We start from the raw sequence: 24,963 nt of genomic DNA on the forward strand, positions 1-24,963 counted from the left end.
TTTCTGAAACAATATGAGAACAAAAGCACAGCTATCCTTTGAAATGTGCATGTATCTGAATTATGTGATGCAGTTCTCTGACCAAATAATATTTCTCTAAGGTATATATTAGGGGAAAGTGTGCCTAAAGATGAGGCTATTTGTGAAAATATCATACAAAATGCATTATATTAGGATAAATTACTTACAACACTGTGTACGTTAGTTAGAACTGCATACATACATTTCTGTGTTAGGAGACATTCATACAAAAAATGCTGATAAAAATTCATGAGGATTTTTTTAGAGACAGAAAATGGAAATTGGTGCAGAAATGTGGAGAACTGAATTTTAGATTGGGGAAAAAATGAGAAATGGATAGAACTGAAATTGACAGCTATTTCTGTCTCTGCCCCCAAGAAAATGAGTAAAGGATTGGAGCTTTAATTGTGTCATAAAGACTCCAATCCTTTGCATCCAGCCCCAATGGATAGAATGGGATTTACTTCTGAACATAGGATTGTGCTGTCAATCCCCCTGATTTGTCTGGGGTTTAAGGTGTATATAATTTCTATGGGCTTTGTCCTTCATTTTCTGAATCAGTTTGAGCTAGAATGGACGATAAAAATGCATTTGGGTGTTATGAATTTATTAATAAGCATTCTATAGTAACTGATGGAATAACTCATCATCATGAATGTCAAAATGTTTTATATTGCAATTTACTTGTGTAATAACTATGGATAATTCAACATGGCTTGAATTATGAAATATCCTTGAAAGGCTTTATACAACTATGCTCTTCTACTTGCTGAAAGGATTGTGTATCACAGAGTAAACAATGTTGCCAACTCTTCAAAATTCTCAGTGGTGTACAATGCATAATGCTTAGAAACTAGATTTATTTTCAAATGTATTATTCCAATGAATTTTAAGTAGGAAAAAATCACAACCAAGAAACAACAGTGGCAAGAAAGACACAGTCACTTTCCATAATCTATTTTCCACACAAATAAGATTTAAGGTTGAAATAAGGTAACCATAAAGCACAGTTACTTAGAAACTAAATAAACACTACTTTAACTGCTGAGTCAGTAATATGAACTCCTCTTCAGTATGTATGGTCGTCGGGCTTTGTTGACGTGCAGTTGCCGTTTCAGAATGTAAGGAGTTTTCCTCTTCATCAGATCTTTATCTTGGCTTGCATTTTCAGGGTCATAAACATCTTGCTGAAGTAACTGTTGGTAATAACAAGATAATATGGAATCATTGTTTTCCTATGGATTTTTGGTGAGAGGAGCACATCTGAATCATATCTATCTATCATCTATCTATCTATCATCTATCTATCATCTATCATCTATGCTGCCTAAAGTTAATACCGTGTAATATGACCTAATCAATTACTATAGAATTGTCAACATGAGTGAACAATTACACCAGCTTTCCCCAACAACTCCCATTACCCAATAGGGATCCCCCCCAACTCCAACTGGAGAAATCATTTGAAATATTTAAGAAAATATTTTAGTTTCCTGTTAATTGTGTTGTTTCGAATGTATAATTTATATCTGACTTACTTCCAATGTTTGAATGTTTTATTCTGGATTGTTTTATTTGATGTTTTAATGTCTTGTAAACTGCTTTGAGATTCCCTCCCCCCTTAAAAATAGAAAGCTGTATAGAAGTGAAATGAATAATAATAAAATAATACCCTTCGTGTCCTAAGGATCAGAAAAGTATTGCATGCAGAAATAAAGACTGACTGGATGTTACCTGCACTCCCTCTCCTTTTGAACTATTTCCATCTATTTCTAGATGTATGGGAACTAGTTGGGGATTTGCAGTAGTCAAGGAGATGGGACTTCGTACTTTTTTAATGCCTTGTCTTTTAAAGTATTACTTAGCATACTGTGCTTCAGAAGTCAGACTCTGAGGTTTAAGGGCAAGAATGGGTCCAATACAATTTCCTTCATCATTTAGGAATAAATCTATGACATTCCTAATCAAGGAATAAAAATACCAGCCTGAAGACCTGTTAAACTATGGGTGGTCTTCATTCAATACCTTGCTAACTGGAAAAGAATAATAATACCTTTATTGTCATTGTACAGCCTGTGTACAATGAAATTAAACAAGCCTCCCCCACAAAACATTCAATCTCTTATCGAACAACGCACCACCTCACAAATCAATTTCACTATGTTATTTCTTGTTCAACAGCCTAACAGTCCACAGATAGAAGCTATTTTTTTAGCCTGTTGGTACGGCTGATTATACTTCTATATCTCCTGCCCAAGGGTAGAAGATTAAAGAGGTGATGGCTGGGGTGTGAGTCATCCCTGAGAATTTTTCTCACTCTCCTAAGGCAACAATCCCTTGCGATGTCATCTAGCGGACTCGGGGGACAGCCCATGATACCATGTGCTTTATTCACCACCCTCTGTAGAGACTTTCTGTCTGTGGCTGTCAGGCCAGCATACCACACTGTGATACAATATGAAAGGACACTTTCTATTGTGGACCGGTAAAAGGAGTTCATCAGTTGTTGTTTAACATTAAAAAACACACAAATGATTTCATCTGTGCACTGTATGAATAAAAATGTTTTTTCATAGTAATATGATCAAAGTAAAGCAAAACTTGGGTCCCCAGCATGATTTGACTTACCTCCCAGTGCTGAAAGGTTCTGCTGTGGCAGACTTTCTGAAGCTGGTACAACGTCAACAATGCTTCCAAACTAGAGCCATCAAGAGTAGAGGGAAACTGTCTTCTTGACAGGAGGTCTTCTTCTTCAACATCACCCACATCCTCTTCCTGGTTGTTTATGTTGCTGATGAGGTCACAGATATTTAGAAGGGTCATTTTCCACTGAGGAGGCTTCGCCTTGTTTATCTGAAAGATCAACAGGCACAGCATGTCAGATGTTCTTGCCTGTTATCAGTAGATAGTGCCACTTGAATAACAGAATAAGGTTTTTGAATGTGCTCTCAGGCTTCCATATAGCTGTTGTTCCTGTATGCTAAGAAGTGCTTCATATGTCACAGGAGGCTGAAGGTTTAACTGTGAGGATTAGGTTTTGCCTGCTATTCTGTTCTGCCATCCACCCTGCCTATATAGCGCAAATTCAGCAGCTGTCATTCAAGCTGCAAGCTGACACAAGGTTAGAGATGCTTCTCAGCATATCAGAATTTCATTTCCCTTGATTCTGAGAGTCACAGTGATATTCACAAAGCTCTAGATCCTGGCAGCTTGTTAAGCTCACCATCTGGGCCAAAATGATGGCATGCTAGTGATAGCATACATGAAAAAAAATTATAGGGTTCATCTTCCCAACCCAGTCATGGGCAGTTAATCAAATATCTACCTCCTAGGCCTGTCCACTCCCAACTGTCATTGCTCAGTCTTTGAGTGATCTGAGCTTATGGTTGTATTCAATGCCAGTCATACTCAAAGTCAACCTATTGAAGTGAATGGATATAGATTTTCATAGGTGTAATTTGAGTAGAAATGAAATGGTTACAATCCAGTGTCCTTAACTTTTAATCATATCTTGAATATCTACATTTGCGCTGATGCTTCTTAAAAATGTTACCTGGATCCTGATAGCTCTAAGGTTGGTTTGGACATTATTTACAAAGTCTTTGTGGTTTGTAAATAGAGATGAATCCCTTAAGTAACTCAAGTAAACTTTGGCTGTTTTAATACTGGATGCATTTTATCTGGAGAACTTCTAAGTTCCATCACTTACAGATGAGCCACTTTTCCCACTTTGAGCATGACATTTCGATTACGGATCACCAGTTTTTCTGTTTTAGTCAGTCTCACTTTCACTGCTTACCTAAACAATGTTCCTTGCTTTTAAGAATGCAAATGAGGAAAGTGTGTTAACATCAAAACACTTCACTTTTACTACACTGGGAAGGTTTTTTTGTCGGCTCATTAACACTTTGTAACTAATTTTGTTAATTAGTTTGGAAAAAAGATACAATTCTCTCTCTAGAGTACTTTCAGTCTATCGAGCAATTTTCCACCATGGATGTACAGACACTGAATTGTTGGCTCCAAATGCAAAACATTTCCCCAGACTTCTGCTATTTTGCCAGTTAAAATAAACCTTGTTACATCTGTGCTGTTGGATAAGTGACAATTCAAGAGAGCCGTAAGAGATTTTTCAAAGTGGAAAGCTTACTTCTAACATTCAGAATTTCTTTTGTATGTACATATAAATTAGGGATGGTGTATATGTGGCCCTCTGGATGCTGCTAAGCTCTCATTATCCCTGACCTTGGGCCATGGTGGCCAGGACTGACGGGAGTTGGAATCCAACAACTTCTAGAGGACCACAGGTTTCCCACATCTTCCTTTGTCCCTTCATTTGTAGGATGAAGGATTGAAACTTGCTAGCAGACATAAATGAGTGTGTTTTCTATATAGTATCACAAAAAGCTTGTGTTTATTTAATCTATTATTTTTGTCATCACAATATCCACAATGGAAAACTGAAATACATTATGTGATTAAATCCACATATTCAGGATTCTTTCTAAGATCCAGTAGTGCCTCTTTTAAGACAATGATCTCCTCTAAAATGATCCATGGCTTCTGACAGCCTGACTGCACCCACTCTGTGATCTAAACTGAGCCTTTTCATCCCACCAATATTAAATTTATCAAAGTTTTGTTTTGAAATTGCAGTCAAGACCTCCCTGAATTTCTTTTACCCATGAAGTGACAATTTTAATTAATTAAGAAAGACATTTTGAAGCAAGGTTACTTTGGAACTGAACCTGTCCAAGCCTTGCAGGATCGTTTGACAACTTAATTACCGGGATGCAATAACAGATAGTTCCAGGAAGCAAAACAAAAAAGTGGCAAAGCTTGGTCTTCTGAAAGATTGTTTAGGATTTCATCTAAATGATATTTTTTTATTGAGCATGAACATGAACAATTATTAAGGTACTCATATACATCTCTGTTTTGCAGGGGGTTTGTATCCACTGCTTGTTCCATGCAGAACTGACAGATTGAAGTTATTGGATATGATGATAATGGATTCATTACTTTCAGTGGGCTAGCTCTATCTGCTTAGCTGGATACAACCCTGAATGCTCAGGTAAGCACTCTTAAGGCAACAGCTGCTGACTTTGATGATCCAAAGCAAGGATGGGTAACCAAAATGGTAACCAAAGGGGATGAATGAATCCCCTGTCAAGAAAGACGGCAGCATTTGTGACTTTTTAGTTCAGAGAAAAAAGCAAGCAAGAGGCAACATGAACGAAGTTTATAAAATTATGCTTGGTACGGAGAAAGTGACTAGAGGAAAGCTTTTGTCCCTCTTCCATAACACTAGAATGTGTGGAAATCCAACGAAGTTGAATGTTAGAAAATTCAGGAGAAATAAAAGCAACTACATCTTCATGCAGCATCTAGTCAAACTGTTGAACTCACTCCCCTAGAAAGCAGCAATGGCCACCAACTTTGATGGCATTAAAAGAGAACGAGACAAATTTGTGGACTATCAGTGGCTACTAGCCATGTTTGCTTGCTCTACCTCCACAGCTGACAGCAACAATGCTTCCAGATACCAGTTGCTGGAAACCATGAGGCAGGAGCATGCTTCTGTGGTCTTATTTTGCTCACTGGTTTCCCACAGGCAACTGGTTGGCCACTGTGAGGACAGGTTGTGAGTCGAAGACCTACCACCCGCATAGGATTATAATAAGAAACAAAGACACATTATTTTTGGTTAATGGGCAAAATAAGGCCACATCTTTATTGGTTACATCATGTGAGTAGTATTGGCTTAGGCATTGGATAAAACAGCAATACATGACTCCACCCTGCTCAGCAGGGAGTCATTTCAGGGTTAACAACCAGTGGGAGGAGCTTGTTGATGCAAATACAACTGGAAGCTTCCCCATGATGTCACCAGGGGTTGTGCCATGGCCCTAGCCACCAGCTGGGCATCTGACAGGATCCACGACTGCCGGATTCCTTTAATGGAATACCCAAAAGAGGAGGGATAGATGATGGGCATGCCCAATCCTCCAACACAGTACACATATTCCAATGCCTAACCACAAATACCAGAAAGTTGTGACAAGTTGCTATGAGGTAGGCGAAAAAACCAAGAGGCTGGTGCCAATTTGCTAAATGGATAAAAAAGTCCTACCAGGTCCTTTGGGCAACCAAGGCAACCAACTGAAGTCCATAGCAAGGTCAATACACAGAGGAAACTGACCTAAAGGGAAGGAGGGCGGGAGATGCAAGCAGGAATAGACTGGGGACAGAGCGCTGCCACGGCTGCTTAAATGCAGCTAACCCCACCCACCAGCCAGCCCTATTGGCCGGCTGAAGGGCTTTGTCACGGCAGCGGGGCAAATCAGAAACAGGGAGCCAAATACGCCTCCCTGCTGCTGCAGGAAGCTGCTCCCACTCACAACCCCTCCCCTCTGGGAAGAGGAGAGGCCTTGCAGGATCATTGTCTTGCTCCAGCAGGCTATTCTTATGGGTTTACTGCCCTCCAGATTACTGGTCTAGAACTCCTATTGTCCTTGATCCTTGGACCTTCTTTCTATGGCTGATAGGAGTTGGAGCCCAACAACATCTGGAGGGACAAGCAGGCTCCCCATGAAAATGAATGAATGAAAAATAATGGTGCCTCCAGAAAGTAACTATTTTGTGGGAAGGATTCAGAGATTTAGGCTTGCTCAATTGAAGTGGATTGAATGGGCTATGTTGCTCAACAAAACCTTTTTTAAAAATATTAATAATAATCAAACCACTTTTTGAAGTTAGGTGAGCAAAAATGAATTGCACTGGACAGTGAATTAATGAGTAATGAAATGACATATGAACACCCCACACACAAAGCAGGATGAATGCTCTGAATGGGAGACCATAATTTAACCTCTGCATATGCTTTGCACTAGCAAACTGGGATGAATGCTCAATAAACACTTCATCTGAAGAAGCCCTAAAGAGAATCAGGGTGTGAAGTTTTCAAGAGTTGTGGAGCAATTTGCTGAACGATGCGTGCAAGAGATCTGGCTTTCAAAACAAGAGAAAAACCCTGTCCAGGGAATCGTTTCATCACAGGAGAACACTAATTTAAAAAGAGGAAAAAAGAAAAAGAAATAAAGCATTCACGAAAGTGCATGCACCCTGCCAGAAATAAATTTAAGATTTCTGAATTATTTTTTTAAAATGTTCAAAATTGAGACAGCATAGCAGTTGGATACTTTGTTGCTCAGTCCTGAGGTTTGTAGCACTCAGTTTTCTTTCATGTTTATTTCTCTTCATCCCTTTATGCTGTTCAGTTTGAGGCCATTGGATGGGTTGTGAACCTAGCCATGATAATTCATCCCAAAGGATATCACACAAACCAGAAGAAAAGGTTTGCCTCATTAATGCCATCCTCTGGTATGCTTTACCAATGTGCTATCCACGTATTTTATCAGAGTAAAAGAGGGTGGGGAATTAGATGATTGCTATTTCAGATAGCTGTTGGTAGATTGTTAGATCCATAGTTGCCAGAGTGCCAGAGTTCAGCCCACCATCATTTATGTTCAACAGGCTTTGGAGAATTTGGCCTTCAAAAACCTGTTTGAGGTGACAGTAGGCGGTGGTGGCCCAGGGAAGGAAAAAGCATGTACATCAGAAGTTATGATGTATTTGTCATTCCACTTTCAAATATCTAAATTAAAAAGTGCCAGCAATTCCCTTTGTTATAAATCCGAAAGGGGGTTAGCTGAGTTAGTCTGCTGTAGCAAACGCAGACAAAAAGTCATGAGTCACCTTGAAGACTAGGCTTAATGACTAGAGCCGCCCATGGAAGTTTATGCCACAATAAATCTGTTTGTCTTTATGGGTCCACACAACTTCACTTTGCATTTGCATCTCTTTTTGTTGAAACCAATTTGCTCATTTTTGTGTCAGAAAGGTTCTTTGGTTGTCTCCCCTTCCCCATATACAAATATTCATGTTTTCTTTCTGTTTTATACTTTTCCCTGGCAATTTAGGGCAGCTGCTAATGCCTCAGCAACCATGTATAACTGAGCTGGGGAGCCTGTGGCCTCCAACTAATGTCAATCACAACCAACATCACCAATAATAAGACATGATGGGAGTTCTAGTCTAAAAACGTTTGGAGGACCACAGGCTCCCATCTTCTATGCTTCACTTCAGTGTGAAGACTCTTTTAGCCATAGGTGAGAGTGTATATTGCCTTTTGATGCCTTTGATCACGTCTTCCAGTAAGGATTAGTCTAAATTTTCCTCCAAGGTATCACCCAGTTTAACAAAGAAAAAGTATTTTGTTGAGGCATCATCCTAACAAAACACAACCCTGTGGCTCGTGTGTGTGTGAGGGAGAGAATCTCCCCCCCCCCAAATTGTATTAGAGAACTCTTTTAGAGCAATTAGTAATAGCAGCACAAATGCTATTTCTACCAAGGCCACAAGATTGCAATCATCTGATCCAGCAAAGACAAAGGTCCTGATCATATGGATTTCAGGTGAAAGACTTGGAAAATGGTAATACTAACTATAGCTTGCCAAAATTTAGATTAAAATTTTGATTAAGTTTTCTTTTGGAGTGGGGGGATAGCCATTTGTGTCTCAAAGATCCTGCTTTTAACCTGTGCAATAAATCTTTCGATGGCAAAGCATTAACTATTCACTTACGTTAAGGAGATATTACTTGGGTACCCTTTCTTTGGCTACCTGCCTGTCAAACCATATGTTCCACATTTTGATATGTCACCTGTGGGATCCTGAGGCCATCCATTTGAGACCAAACATGAAGGATACAATATCCTCAAAATGAAGGAACCATCATTCACTGATTTCATGCCATGGAAGTAATTTTTCTGTCAATTTGTGGTTCACTAAAAATGGATAAAACTAGCAGTTCTTGGGATGGATTTTCACTGGCTTGATATGCTAATTGCACACCTTTTCAAAATCATTATTTGATTTTATGTTACCTTAACTTTCATCAGGTATATTCTGCCCAGGAATATATCTTCCTCAAATAAATGTACCTCAGGCCATAATTCCATGCTGGCTGTTCAGTACATGTATCAACAGTTCAGCTGAGAAAACATCAATTTTTCACTATCCCTTCACCCATACATTTTGGTTTTCTACTGTCTTTGAAATTGAAGAGAATTTTTGCACAATACCTTGTATAGAATATTGTAAAACTGTGGTTTTATGATTGTATGCTAAAACAAATATGTTTGAGAATTCATGCATTCTGTGGCAAAAAGGGGAAAAACATTACCTTTGATGTATACATATTGGTCAATAAATCAGCTTCTAAGGCTTTCATTTCCTCTTCTGAATCTGTGAGTTAATCAGAAACATATGTTTGCTATTTCATTATAAATCACTAGCATTTCGGTTTCAACACATAGGATTTAGGAATATCCTTTAAAGGGATTTTAGGGTTAAGCACTGGCTAAAATAAATGCTTGGCAAGTGGTTTGTTCTTTAATACACATTCCCTGATTTATGTAGTCTCTCTCTCTCTGGAAAAGTGCAGCTCACTCATGAAAGCAGCTTATTATTGGTCCACTGCAACTTTTTAGGGCTCCACCACCATTTTAGGGCTCAGAACCCATTGATTCTTTGGGGTGGGGGGGTAGGTTTAATGACTTAATTATTTTAAGTTCCTACTACATTTACCCAGAGGCACATCCTGAAAATATTTAAATCCAAGAGGTCAAATAGCGTTGAACTTTTTTTTGGCAGAAAGGACACTTTTCACAATAAACATTCCATATTCAGTGAGTTTGTATGTATGGATCCACGTGACTAGAACAGTAAGAGATTTATGGTTCCAATGGGGTTTAGAGTTTTCTGCTAACATAGGTGACCGCTATACTAGCATGCTAGCAAGTCTTGAAGTTCTTTCCCCCCTTTTTCCCCAAGGGAAGGATAAGTCTGGAGGACCGATCCATGAATAAGAAGTAATTTATTTCAACACTGAATTGCAGGGGGAAATTTATTGCATTCCAAGAGAGGAAGGAGAAGAGCAACTAAGTTCATTTGGCCCCAATGCAGCTATGGTTTGCTGTGGCTAAGGCTGCAACCCTATGCACAATTATTGAGATTGAGTTTCATTGAAAGTACTGGGACTTCTCTCTAAATAAATATGAATAAGATCAAGATCACTGTGCCATTGATAGCAATAAAATGTAATCATTAACTGTTTTAAGTCATAACTAGGATTGGGGGCCAAGATATACAAACATGTATGAAGATACTTAAGGGGTATTATGTTGCCACTGGGTTTTTCCAAGGGCACCAGTAGCTGACAACAACAATGAAATGGACTTATTAAAACTAATGACTTGGTTGGAACCACCCAATAATACTTATAGTGATTTAACCTAGTAAAATTTAAACAGAATAATCTGTTGATCATATCTATTACAGTATTAAGTTCACACAATGAACACAGTATCTTCGGCATAGTGTTATTAATAGGTCTATGGTATAAATTATAAGTGGCAGACAGATGCCAACTTATAGGTGCAAGCCACATCTGCTTAAAATCAACATTTTTTTCATCATCTCTAATGGAGCTAGATTGCAATACAAATCATATGAGAAATGATATTGCTGAAAGAATGCTGCCCAAAGTAGGCAGTTATATTGTAGTGAAGGAATCTGGACAACTTGGTGTATAATAACAAAGAACATTGGGGTAGGGAGGAGGAGGAGGAGGAGGAGGAGGAGGAGGAGGAAGAGGAGGAGGAGGAGTTTGGATTTGATATCCTGCTTTATCATTAACCTAAGGAGTCTCAAAGCGGCTAACAATCTCCTTTCCCTTCCTCCCGCACAACAAACACTCTGTGAGGTGTGTGAGGCTGAGAGACTTCAGATAAATGTGACTAGCCCAAGGTCACACAGCAGCTGCATGTGGAGGAGCAGGGAAGCGAACCCAGTTCACCAGATTACAAGTCTACCACTCTTAACCACTACACCCCACTAGCTCTCACATGTGGGTATATAGGCATGTGAGTAAATTTAAGAAATCGTATTAGTGTGCATCTTCCTGTAAGGAAAAACAATCCTTCAAAAAAAATTACGGGTGAACTGTGGAAGATCTGGGAAAATATCTATCTAGGCAAAAGTAATACTATGCGCATACAGTGGTACCTCTGGTTACGTACTTAATCCGTTCTGGAGGTCCGTTCTTGACCTGAAACTGTTCTTAACCTGAAGCACCACTTTAGCTAATGGGGCCTCCCACTGCTGCCATGCCACCACCGCACGATTTCTGTTCTCATCCTGAAGCAAAGTTCTTAACCCAAGGTAATATTTCTGGACTAGCAGAGTCTGTAAGCTGAAGTGTATGTAACCTGAGGTACCACTGTATATCTCCAGAATAAGTGAAAACAACTCAGAGATGTGCACATTAGAATAATGATGCTAATGACAACTGAAAATGATAGTTACACTTGATAACTGCTACTATAATCTGTATGAAAAGCATCCTGTTTTAATTCCATGAAATCACAATCAGATTTTGAAACTTAGAGTCACCTTCAACCTCATGTCATACTTGACATATCATGTCCTAAGGGTTAAAGAGATGAATGGTAGTAGTGTTTGCTACCCTGCTGTGTTCCACTTTATTTGTTGTCCAGTTCTAACTATAAATATGTAAATCTGAGTATTCAGATTAAAAGCTCAGTGAGTCCTATGGCAATCATTCAATGTTCTATGGACTGTCTATGGATATCACTGGTATGATTCTGTCAAACTTAAGGCACTGCACTGGTTTTAATGAAAGCTTTCTGGCAAGTGCTTGCACTTCCCATTGGAATCCAGTGGGATTTAAAAGTACTTATCACTAGATTGTGCTTGAGATGATCAAGTACAAGGAAAGCAATGTTCTCAAATTGAAATATGGAATATTTGCATAAGTGTTCCCTTGGCTTTATAATAACAGCGGATTGCAATAGAACATTTGCAAAAGAGAAGTGCTGTGCCATTGAAGAAAACAGCTCCTGCTGTTTTAAGTAGATCTAAATGCCACTTTTCTTAAAACATCTTTCTTAACACTTAACAGCACAATTGGTAACAGAGAATTTATTTTAAAAAATTAAAAAGTTGAGAAAGCTCTGTTTCTGACACTGGGATGAGAACAGTTTATATCAAAGTATCCATGTTATCAACTGGGCTATTATAGTACCCAATATCTGTAAAGCCCTTAAACAATGGTTTATGTACTTTTGACATTTCTTTTGGTAGGAAAATGCAATATACTAATAAAAAGGGAGATAAAAACTGATTTTGAAAAGGGAGAGAGCTGTTAGGTGCTCCCCTAAACACTGTTTTTGAAAGTAAGATTCATTGGGTTCAGCATGACACAAAAATTGAAGTGTGTTTAACTTTAAACCTCACTGATTTAAAAAAAAGAATTCCTTCACTGTAACTGCACTGGATTCTGGGTTGCTACTTCACTACATCCACATAAAGATACAAAGGTTTAAGGCATAAGCATTTTAAATGAGATTGGGAATACTTTTGCTCTAGTCTTGAACTATGTATCATAGAGTTTTGAACTCTACATGAAGCAGCTGAATACAAAATACATCTTTACTCCATGAAATATTTCATGAATAGTCATGAAACACATGTACATTTGATTTGAACTTGGTTTACCTTAGTTTATATCTCTCTGTGTATCATAGGAATATCAGACTATTTTGCATTATGCACACTGCAGCTTTTTTCATTATGGGAAATGATATTCCAAAGTACAAGTTACTAAAAGATAATTCTTGGGAGGTGAGGAGAGTTGATTTAAAGCAGTATATTTGCATTAAATATCCCTATGTTTTCTTTATTTCTTTATGGTGATCTGCCGCTACATTTATTTAAACCCGCATTTTCATTGAGAAAAGTTATTTCTGATCCTTTAAATTCATGTGAAATCAACCATGTCATTGATGAGTTTCAGCTATGGACAGACTGGAAAGATGCAGTTTGCCCTTCCAGGAAATCTTGCCCAAAGTTTCAGAAAGAACCTTCTCTTTTACCTTGCAGCCATTCCTCACCTTATGAGCCAAATCAAGTAACCATACACTCTTATCCTATTCAGGGTGCTTTCAGATAGGAGTTGATTATGGATGGGTGTGCCCTGGGTATGCCATGCTTTTCACAGCATCCATAAGATGTCAAGGCATCAAAATGCCAGCCCAATTCAACCTCCACCTCACTTAATCAAGATTTGCTTTTTCTGGGGGAAATGCAGGGAACTCAGTTCTGGCACCTCTAAGGTGGGTGCCATTGCCATTCTAAGAAAACGAGGGAGGTTTTCATAGTGAACCTCTTTTTCAAGAAAAATAGCACTGTGTGTGTGTGTGTGTGTGTGTGTGTGTGTACACACATATATGTGCACCACCTGTTGACAATAACCCTTTTATATTTGAACAACCCATTAACAATATTAAGTGCCCATCTGAAAGCACCCTCGTTCTCACAACAGCCTATGAGATAGATTACTTTCCTCATTATATTTTACCAAAAAAGAACTGAATTACAGGTTAAAAAGGTGACTTGCCCTAAAACTAGCCAGCAAACTTATAGTAGACCTGAGGACCAGAGCCCAGTTGCCTGTCTTCAAAATTGATCTATTGTTTGTTTCACATTAAAGGGTCTTCTTTCAGTTTTGATCAAGAATCACCTTCTTTCTCCATGTGTAGAACTGAGCGCACGGCAAGCCTATCCAAGCCTGGATTAAGCCATAGGAATTTTTCAGTCGGTTTCAGGTGTGGTTCATCAGTTTTCAGAGTCCTAGAATGAATCTTCCTCGATGGGACCAACTGTATCAAGATAGCTTATAGTGAACTATTTTGGTACATTTGGTCCGTTTTTTTAGCAATGCAGAGAGGAAAAGCGCGCGCGCGTTGGCAATCACACGCACACGCTCCCTCGAAAGTTGTATGTTAGTCTTGCGCGCACACGCACACTGCAATAAATCTCCGAGTTTTAGACACCTCCTGAGAGAGGCTCCACCACAGCATCCGCCCTGCTGAGCGCCCAATCTTTGAAACTGGCCAAGTATTTCGCGGTTGACTAGGCATTTCGCAACGCAGACTCCCCTGCATGCGGCTCTCCCAGCTTAGCATAAAATCGCCCCGCGTCCTCCTCCTCGCCAGAGAGGGAGGCAAGCCCGAAAAGAGGCGCCCCTTGCCGTTCGCCCTGCAGAGAGAGGCTGCAGTAAGGGGACTTACCTGAGCACAGGCTCCAGGAGGCGAGCGCCAAGAGCATCGCGCACACTAGCTGCACCCTCAGTTTTGCCATGCTTCTTTCCCTCTAGAAAGTAAAGTCCGTACAAAGAAAGGACAAGCTGTGTGAGCGAGAGAGGGAGACACACACGCGGAGAGAGGGAGGGAAACGCACGGAAAAGAGAGAAAGAGAGAGAGGGAGAGAGAGAGAGTTGAGAAGTCTTTCGGCTTTCCTACTGCCTTGAGCTGATTTCAGAAGGTCTGGACCATAAAGGTAGCTCTGGGTCATTCCCTAAGTATATAAGCGAGGGGGCTGATGTCATAAACGCATAACAGCCACTGTCTTTTAATGAAACACCCACCCACCCACTCGCCCGCTCCTCCTTCCTCGCCTCCCTCCCCTTCTCCGGAGTGAAACTGACGCGCTTCGTTAATTGCGCTCCGCGCTTCTTGACGCAGAGAGAGGGAGAGGGACACCGGGAGGCATCGGGCGATAAGAGGAACAACAATAACAAGAAAGTCGAACTGTGATGCATATGTCCTATGCAACTTAGACGATATAAGTAGTGACTCAGTTATCCGGTAGGTATGATGTACCAGCATCATTATTCCTAATAATAATAATAATAATAATAATAATAATAATAATAATAATAATAATAATAAATATTGTGCCGCATTGGGAATTGGATCATTGAACCTAAGAACATGAGAAGAGCCTCCTGGATCAAGCCAACGACCCTTCTAGTCCAGGAAACTGTTCACACAATGGCCGGCCAGTTGCCTGTGGGGATCCCTCAAGCAAAACCTGAACACAAAAGCACTCTTCCCCTCTGCTGATTTCCAGCAACTGGTATTCTGAAGCATTGCTGCCTATAAATGTGTGTGTGTGTGTGTGTGTGTGTGTAATTACTGTTATTTTGAATGCTTATCCCCACAGGCAACTGGCTGACCCCTGTGTGAACAGGATGGTGGTCTAGATGGGCCATTGGCCTGATCCAGCAGGTTCTTCTGGATCAATGGCCCAGTCCCCAATGAGGTGCAATAATATTTAAATGTATCTCATCAAAGATTCCAAGATGGATACACTGGTAATGTATTCAAAATGTTATCATTTTACGTATTTGATGGAGGGGAACAAGAATACAATTGACATATTGCAGTCGTTTACAGTCGTCAACTGGTTTACCACACCTATCAGCTAATCACCCATTCCCACCACATGTCTGAGTAATACCCCTTCCCACCCTCTCACTATATACAGTGGTACCTCGGGTTACATACGCTTCAGGTTACAGACTCCGCTAACCCAGAAATAGTACCTCGGGTTAAGAACTTTGCTTCAGGATGAGAACAGAAATCGTGCAGCAGCAGCACAGCAGCAGCACAGCAGCAGCGGGAGGCCCCATTAGCTAAAGTGGTGCTTCAGGTTAAGAACGGTTTCAGGTTAAGAACGGACCTCCGGAACAAATTAAGTACGTAACCAGATGTACCACTGTATAAGGGTCTGGTGACTTCTCTTTCAGTGTATCTGAAGAAGTGTGCATGCACACAAAAGCTCGTACCAAGAACAAACTTAGCTGGTCTCTAAGGTGCTACTGTAAGGATTTTTGTTTGTTTGTTTCGATATGTGGTCCAGTTAACTTTACATGTCTATCCAGAAGAAACCCCAGTAAGTTGAAGGGGACTATTCACAAGCAAGTATGCGTAGGACTGCACCCTTGCTGATATTTAATTTAAAAAAATTGATTTACAAACATGTATGTGACTTTGTTTCTTTCAACATAATCAGTTGCACATCAAAATATGCAAACTTCATACTTCAGGAGGGAAAAAATAATCAAAAACTAAGCTCTTAAAGAATTATTGAATGATTTAATATGAACATTGCACAGGATATTATTAGATAGACCCAGAAGATGAATGAAATGAACATACACTTGGCCATGGTTGGCATAATAAGTCAAGTTTATTCATCTATCTACCTTTTTTCCATTAGGGGGCATAGTGGAAGTATGAGAAAAACTCTAACCACCATGTGGTCAAAATACACTTTGCTCCATTGAGCTTATTGTACAAACCAGCACGACAAGTGGTGACTTCAGTGTGTGGTAGAACATTGACTGTGTAAGGCATGCTTGTGAAACATTTCTCAAGTTTGTTTGTTTGCATTTTCTGCCGTAACTTACTTGGCTTGGAGTGCATGCTGCAATGGACATGATCACTCAGCAAGAAATGAAACATGGATTTCATTAATGGTGAAGATGAGGATAAACAGGTATAGGAAAAGAACATGATGCTATAGCCTGCAATCTGAGTCATGCATACTCAGAAGCAAGTCCCATTATATTCAGCTGGGCTTACTCCCAGGTAAGTGTGGTTAGAATTACAGCCTAAAACTTGACTAGAATATTGATTTCAAATGTAATTCCTCCATCACCACCCCACCCTCAAGACTCTACTTCCTGAAGACAGGACAGAGATTTGGGAAGTTTGCAACATACATTTAAAGAACATCTTAAAAATATTTCCTAAGAAACCTCAGAACTGTAATTTCCTAAGGGTCTTTCAAATTTAAGCTCTGAAAGGGGAAATCTACAGTTTCCATGATTTCTTAAGAGGGGTGTTTTGAATGCATGGTGTATACACAGTCTTAGAGTGCAATTCTCTGCATGTCTATTCAGAAGGAAGCCCCATTTTACTCTCCAGTATATCTGTTTCAGATTGCAGCCAGGCCTAAGGGTATTGTAGAGAAACGTGCTGTGAGAGAGACCTGCTTACTCTTAACATCAGGAAACACACCCCTTCAAGCAGTTTTATAGTTTTATTTTCTTTTTGGAAGGTAGTCGTTTTGCTGCTAAGTAGATAAATGTTCTTTTCAAAAAAAGGCAAAAAGAAAATAGGCAGTCGTGACAAAACATTGCAGAAAGAAAAGTCATTTTCTGGCATGGGGTGTAGAGTGGGATATCATCAGCTGGCAACGCCAGCTGGGTGCAAGATGAACACACAAACGGGGGCCTCTACACACACAGCTTGACAGTACATACGACAGACCCTCCAAGTGTCCCTATTTTCCAGGGACCGTCCCAGATTTACAGAAGCCATCCTGGTTTCTGATTGGATCCTGGAATGTCCCGCTTTTCCTTAGGATGACCCTGTTTTCATTGAAGAAATGTTGGAGGGTATCCACCACCCAAGCCATCTGAAGGCAGCCCTGTATAGGTTTTTTATGTTTAATGTCTTGTTATGTTTTTAGATATATTGGAAGCTGCCCAGGGTGGCTGGGGCAACTGAGTTAGATGGGCAGGGTCTAAATAGTAAAATTATTATTATTATTATTATTATTATTATTATTATTATTACTACTACTACTACTACTACTACTAAATAGGATGTGCCTATTTTCATTGGAGAAATGTTGGCAGGTATGATATGGGCTTCAATGCAATCTGAAAGCAAAAGATGAGGGATTAATTTTACAACCTGTTATGCATAATGGGTTACCAGGAAAGAAAGATCACCTGATTTGTCAAAAGAGTTGCTGATAACTTACACCATCCTCATTAGATGTACTAGTATTATTTATAATTTATAGTGCACCGTCAATACCCATGACAAAGAAATTGCACCACCATAGCAAGTCACTATCCCTTCCCTTGATGTGGACCTAAGCTCAGAACAATGATGCACATATCTACTTAGTCCTACTGAGTTCAATTTGACTTACTCCCAAGTAAGTGAGTCTAGAATAGCAGCCTCATTTCAACAGTTCTGGGTTGCTTTAAGCCTCCTCCCATACTTCATTTCCTCACCGAAGACTAGAGAGTTTTAAAAACAAACGAAATAAATAAAATCCTGTTCTGACAGTGTTTGATTTAATAATTAACATTCATTAGCATACAATGCTAGGTTGGCAGGAGCTGGGACCAAACAACGGGAGCTCACCCCATTGTGGAGATCCGAACCACTGACCTTTCGATCAGCAAGCCCAAGCAGTATAGTGGTTTAACCCACAGCACCAACCTAGCAGTTCAAAAGCATGCCAGTGCAAGTAGATAAATAGGTACCGCTCTGGCGGGAAGCTAAACGACGTTTCTGTGTGCTGTTCTAGTTTCACCATGCTTAGCCACATGATCCAGAAAAACTGTCTGCGGAAGCGGACAAACTCCAGCTCCCTCGGCCTGTAAAGCAAGATGAGCACTGCAACTCCAGAGTCATATGCGGGTGGACTTAATTGTCAGGGGTCCCTTTACCTTTAGCGTACAATGAGAATCAACATGGCAATTTCATTAAGGGAATCAACTATATCCCCTAGAGGACTAATGCTGCATACTCTGGCACCATCTACAAGATCATGCCATTTTAAACAATGGGATGACTTTTCTCTCTCTCTGGTTTAAGTAGGCAAATGATTGGGTCCAAAAAGGACCGCGCATGCTCTTGAGGTTGTGTCCCAGAACAATTCATGATTCAGTCTATTATGCATTTCCGTTCCAGCTAATAGCCTTTGGCTTTCTCCTCTATTTTTATCTCAAATTTGGCACCTTAGCAGACAAGAGTGTTTTGATACCCAAAGTCTTCTGCACCTTTGCATTTCCCTCAAAATGCACAGTCTGTCCTTGCTATATTTTTAACAGGCTGGAAGTGGTCTGGCACTATTGATCCAGGTCGCAGTTTCATTTTCTCCCAAACAAAACTGAATTGTGACCAATAATGATAGAAATGGGAAGACATTTAAAGAGCAAAGTGTGAGGCTGCTTGTTCTTACTGTTTTCTCCTAGGGATGGGGGAGAAATTTGATTCAGTTCACATTTAAAGGTGAACCCACCTCATAAGTCTCATATTCTAAAACAATATATTAGCTGAAGCACAACCATCCATTGAAATTCACATTTCTCTGAATTTTGCACTGCAGTTGTCTAGCCAAATACAGTGATACCTTGGTTTAAGAACTTAATTCGTTCTGGAGGTCTGTTCTTAACCTGAAACTGTTCTTAACCTGAAGTACCATTTTAGCTAATGGGGCCTCCCGCTGCTGCTGCTGCACCACCACCACCCGATTTCTGTTCTCATCCTGAAGCGAAGTTCTTAACCCGAGGTACTATTTCTGGGTTAGCGGAGTCTGTAACCTGAAGCGTATGTAACCTGAAGTATCTGTAACCCAAAGTACCACTGTAATGTGTACAAAAATGCATATAGGAGAGTAATGTGCACCAATAAATGCATATATTAGTACATTATGTTGGGAAAAATGAATTATAATGGGGGAAATCATTTGCAAGAATGTGTGAGTTGGAAAATTGCATACAAAAATGTGTATATAATGAGAAATTGGCACTAAAATGCTGGTGAATTTTCATGAAGAGGTTTTCTTAGCGGGACAGGGTGCAAATCTTTGAAGACAAGAGCTCCTGGGGTGTTAATCTTTGTCTGATAGACTGGTGTGGATTATAAAAAGGCTGCAATGCTTTGCATGCTTACCCAGGAGTACCATTGAGCCAGAGTTAACAGGATATTTAAGTTGTGGATGTTGGTGAGCACAGAGGTACCTGCAGATGACACACTTGTGACCCCTGCTACACATTTATAAGAGCAGTCTATGCCAAACAGTATAGCAATATTCAGTGATTAGTTCTCATTATGCCTATAAGGAGCAATATGCATGTTTTGTAATGAAGAGCGTAAATAAATGCCTCTGGATGAGCACAACTGAGCTTCACAAGCCACATGCTCCCTCAGCTGTGCATCTTCAGCCTGTACCTCACTTGATGGCTTGACAGATGGAGAAAGCAAGGCTAAGATCAAGTGCACTGCCTGCTTGATCTAAAGTACAAGGTTGAGTGTGACATATAAGGAAGCAGCCTGGGAAAGAAGCAAATAAACAACAATAAAAATACCAGTTGAATCAGCTGTGAATTTGGAATCCATAGACAACAGTGCAGTCCTAATAAAGCTTTGAGTCCTGCTGTAGAACCAGTGCTAGTAATACTGCACTCAGTAGGTATTTACTGGTGTCTGTATGGTGGCAGCAAGCACTTTGGAAATACATTACTTGTGAAAGGAGCAGTGCACTTGGCAACCACAAGTTCTCAGGAAGCTGCAATGTGCCTGCTTGGTTGATCAGTGGTGGTGAACAAAGCAGAGAAATTGAAATAGAGAGTTTCACCAATCCCTCTCACTGAGGAAACATACCCATCTGGCTAAAATGTTGCTTCACCATACCCACAACTCTATCCTAGGTAAGGTGGTATATGAATCACACTGACTGGAGAAAAATTATGCAAACATAATGGGGTTTGTTGTAATTTGATCATAGCTAGCCAGTGCAACTCATGAACAGAATTGCATTGTCATTTGCTTAACACTATGCCCAGCTATGGCTGCAATTTTAAATCCACTTATCTGAGAGAATGTCTCAATGAAGTCAATCGGCTTTACTTCTGAGTAGATATGGTTAAGATTGTGCTGTAAGCTGTTAGATCTCATTCATCAATGGTACCTCTGCTACAGTGTTCTGCATTTTGAGCTTTAACTTTGGTCCGTGCATTTTTAAGTGCAAAGATTTTGCATCAATTCACTGGTGGAGGAGGAGGAGTGTGGAGGGAGCGCACCGCCCCCGGCAGCACGATCCCGGCATGGTGCCATCATGGCTGTTCCCCCCCTGAGTTGGGTGCCACGTCCTCACAGGCAGCGCGCACCACACCCCTGCGGGCGGCGTGTCGCACCCCCAGGATGCTCGTCAGCCCCGTCCCCACCTGCTCTCCGCCCCCCAGTGCCGGAGCATGAAGCTCCATCACTGCATCAATTTATCTTGGGCATATTCAAAGGTTTGACCTGAAGAGGTCATGATAATACAAACCAACCATACAGTGGCCTTGATCTTCTCTAATTGCAAGGATGAAACATGAAATTTCAATCATGCCTACAGGTGAACAGCAATGCCCCACAATGCCATCCATTGCTGCTCCCTATGCTGGCTGTAATCACGCCTTCCCCAACCTGTCAGCCTCAAAAGCTGCCAGTAAAATCACAGGTATAGCTACAATCCCATCCAGATGCATAAGCACACATTTCTGATTCAAGCAGAACTCTTGTTGCTACACAAATGCAGACATGTGTGAGCCTGAGCATCTTAATTGGCTGGAAACTCAGTGGAGTCGCACAGTGTTCTTTTGGCAAGGTGGGGGGCAGTGGGCGGGGGTGAAGAGCTCAGACATGCTACTTGCCAGCAAACTACATAGACTTTCTGACGACAATGCCCAAACAGATCTTTGCTAGTCTAGATGACAAAATGGGATCTCGAAAGATGGAGCCAAATCAGCAATTGTGTTCCCAGGCGCAGTGGGCTGGGTTGTATAACAACAGGACTAATATAATGGAACCAAATTGGTGACAACTTTATTGATCACAGATGTCAGTATGTTTGGCAAAGTCATTGGGTGTGTATCCTGAATCAACCAGCTTGTTTGCTACAGGGTTGATCCTGGGTTTTTGGATCACCCTATGATGAGCACCATGTATGGGCAATCTCTCCAGGATGCCATTTTGGGGAGTTCTATGACCTGATAGCCCCTGTCTGAGTACTGGACAGAATCTTCCCCCTGTACCCTTTTAATTTGGTACCTGATACACAGACGGAGGAAATGGGGGTGGGGTTACAACCCACCTACTCAAGAAGACTAAGGATCCAACCCAATGCCTTTTTCTGCTAGCAAGTTGTGACTATTGCAGACAAGCCCAATTTTGTCTGCAGGGAAATTCCTCCATGGCACTGAATATGGTGACCCAGTAATTCCATAGCAAATACTTTCAAACAAACTGCTCGTTTCCTTCAAGAAGGGCCAGAATTTGGGTAGGATAAGGGACATCCATTTGCTGTCTGCACTGCCCGGTGCAAGCACAATCAGTTTTTATGGATAGCAGGTGAACTTGTTTGAAGCCAAACAAGGAAAGGCTTCATTCAGGTCCACCTTGAGTGACTTGCCCCAAACTGGCATGTGATTAGGCCTTTCAAATTTACAGGTGGCCTGCAATTGGCCAAAAAAATATTTTACCTTTACGGGCCTCTCATGCAGCCAATGGAGGAAACACATTATCCAGCAGTCACACGAGAGCCAAGGATGCCTCCACCCCCACCCACCCTGCTTTTTGATCCCATCAGGCCTCAATTGTTGCCACTTGTCAAAATGGTAAGCAGGCTTTCTGGCACAATTAGAATAAGGTAGTTGGTACATCTCTCCTGTAGCGAATCAGGAGGTTGAAGGGACCCAAAGGATTTTCAGAAGTGCCTTTCATTCACTTCCAGCTTTGCATTCATAAGAACAGCACTGCTAGATCAGGAGAGTGGCCCGCCTAGTCCAGCATCCTATTCTCAACCAGATGCACGCAAGCAGGGCCTGGTCTAAACCATCCATTGAGAAAGCTTCCATCTAGGTAAGCCCTGAATCTCAGCTGGTTAAGAATGGGGACACCTGTAGAAGCAAGAGAAGATGGCATGATGGTGGTACTAAGCAGCTAGAGCAGGACATGAATGCTGCACTCCAGAATCTCAAAGTTATTTGGTGGGAAAGGAAAATGCACAAGCAATTAGGCAAAGCTCACAATGATATAGTTGGTACTGCAAAGTCCAGAGGGCTGGTTGAAGTGGGAGGAAGCTGGAACATCCAGAAATCCTTTTGCTTGGGAAGTCAAAATACCTGGCACTGCCAGAAATGAGTAAGATTTGCTTTGGCAGGACAGTCTGAAGATCAGAGCTTTACTTTCATCATGTTAGGGATTGTTGTTTTGTTTTCAAAGCAGTATCACACATCTCCCAAATGATTCATCCAGTAATTGATTAATACCTGTTTGGAAACCACTGAAAATTTAGAGTTGTTTGCTAAATAACATTTTTGCAAAATTATGATTTATTGTTTCATGACTTGTAAGTTAGGAAGGGTGATTAGTCATGGCATCCACATGCCATTTCTTGAATGCTTTTGATTAGATCTATTAACTCTGCTGTTTTTACAGTACAATTCCTATGCATGCTGAGTCGTAAGTAAGTCTCACTGTGTCCAACAGCATTTACTCCCTGGTGTGTATATTTATAGGAGTGCAGTCTGAAAATAAGACAATGATTTTAAAAAATGTAATAAGGCTTAATTTCAATGCGATCATAGTCTTGTGCCCTGGTTTTGATTCCTTACCTAGTTGGGGAAAGATTCAGATCCTTCAAATACCCATAAGTGGATATATTGCACAACGTCAGATTGACAGGGGAGATGTCCCAGCCTGTTTGAAACAGACAGTAACAGATTGGACATATCACAAATTCTCACCAGTGACCACAGCCTTCTGTCTCTGGTTTGATGGGAACTCTATGAAACACTATGAATTAATTTTTATATACAGACTCCGCATATCAACTGATAAAGAGACATGCATATTTTGCCTTTGCTTTAATAGTAAGTTATACCAGGGATAACCATACATAATAACAGTCATCAAACTAAATCAGTCTGGTTCTTTGCAAATATGGCATGCTGCAAACAAAATAATTAGCATGTGTGCACAGATGAAAGTACATGTCTCTTGCTACTTATTGAAATAACCATTGTCAGTCTGCAGTGTGCTATCATCAGGCTTGCAAAACCCACCTGCCTGTTGAGAAGGGATTGCTCCTTCAGGCTGCAATCCTATATAAATGTACCCAGAGTAAGTCCTACTGTACTAAATGGGGCTCACTTCTGAGTACACATACATATAATTACACTGTTAGACTGCATTCGCACCATTCATTTATTAAGTCTGCTCATCTTCTATGGTGGTGGTATTGCAACCAGGCCACAGGCCAGGCCAGTGATCTGACAAATGGCTGGCCAGATCATCCAGCTGCTGGCAGTTGGCCAATCCCAGCAGGCTTCAGACAGGTGTTCCCCGGGTCTGGCCCAACTGACCAATGAGCGGCGCTTGGGCCCGCTCCCAGCTCTCTTCCTCAGATCTCCCACGCCTCCCTTATGTTCACAAAAACAATGGCCCCAATGTTTCCTTTGCCAAGTTGCTAATTACTTTTCCTGGAATCCATACTGGTAATGTGGGGAACAAGCATGGATGGGCAGAACATTTTTTGTAGCCACAAACATGAAAAACAAACCTGTTTGAGATTCACCAGAAATCATTTAGATAGTTCTCAAGTAATCTGAACAGGTGTTCAGATTACTAGAGAACCATCTAAATGATTTCTGGTGAATTTCAAACAGGTTTGTTTTTCATGTTTGTGGCTACAAAAAATGTATTTATGTAAATGACGTATTTCCTCACGGTGAAACATAACATCCAAATGAGCCGAGGCTTGTCTTTGCTCTAAAGGAGGCACATGAAAGCAGAACATTTCAGACCTCTTATAATTTGCCTTTAGCCCTGAAACTATATGAAAAGAGTCCAATTCATTACAGATTTTATAGCTGTTGTCAAAGCGTTTACCACCATGAATGTTGAATTATCCTCACAGAGGCGCTGTTTATGGATTGGTTATATTTAAAACGCTTCCAATATGGTCAGCAGTTTGGTGACTGGGAATCAACCAGATTGATCAAGATTCATTTAGGTAATTCTTTATTTAATCTTGAGTAATTATCATAGAAATGTAGCATTGGAAGGGATCCTGAGGATTACCTGGTCCCACCTCCCGCAATGAAGGAATATGGAGCTTTCCTATACATCAATCAATGATGCAACATTGTCATTATCA

At 40.6% G+C, this 24,963-nt stretch overlaps 1 protein-coding gene across 1 annotated transcript; it reads right to left on the minus strand.

Moving 5' to 3' along the window:
• Positions 1-852: 852 nt before the first annotated feature.
• Positions 853-14,501, minus strand: NTS (neurotensin). The gene is made up of 4 exons (XM_083462518.1): positions 14,238-14,501; positions 9,269-9,330; positions 2,650-2,874; positions 853-1,217 (listed from the first exon to the last, which is right to left on the minus strand). The coding sequence occupies exons 1-4, from the start codon at positions 14,305-14,307 to the stop codon at positions 1,071-1,073; spliced, it is 504 nt and encodes a 167-aa protein (XP_083318644.1). The 5' UTR covers positions 14,308-14,501; the 3' UTR covers positions 853-1,070.
• Between the last annotated feature and the right edge of the window lie 10,462 nt (positions 14,502-24,963).

This window comes from Podarcis liolepis (genome assembly GCF_965112155.1).
Source record: "Podarcis liolepis genome assembly, chromosome: 10".
In the NCBI taxonomy this organism is placed as follows: domain Eukaryota; kingdom Metazoa; phylum Chordata; class Lepidosauria; order Squamata; family Lacertidae; genus Podarcis; species Podarcis liolepis.

What these genes read in the sequence shown, in the direction of transcription:
- NTS (XM_083462518.1), bottom strand. Translation starts at nt 14,307, where the DNA reads ATGGCAAAACTGAGGGTGCAGCTAGTGTGCGCGATGCTCTTGGCGCTC. An exon ending in CCAATATGTATACATCAAAG is followed by an intron (nt 2,875 to 9,268) that starts GTAATGTTTTTC and finishes TTGATCTTTCAG; the next exon opens with ATAAACAAGGCGAAGCCTCC. An exon ending in GAACCTTTCAGCACTGGGAG is followed by an intron (nt 1,218 to 2,649) that starts GTAAGTCAAATC and finishes TATTACCAACAG; the next exon opens with TTACTTCAGCAAGATGTTTA.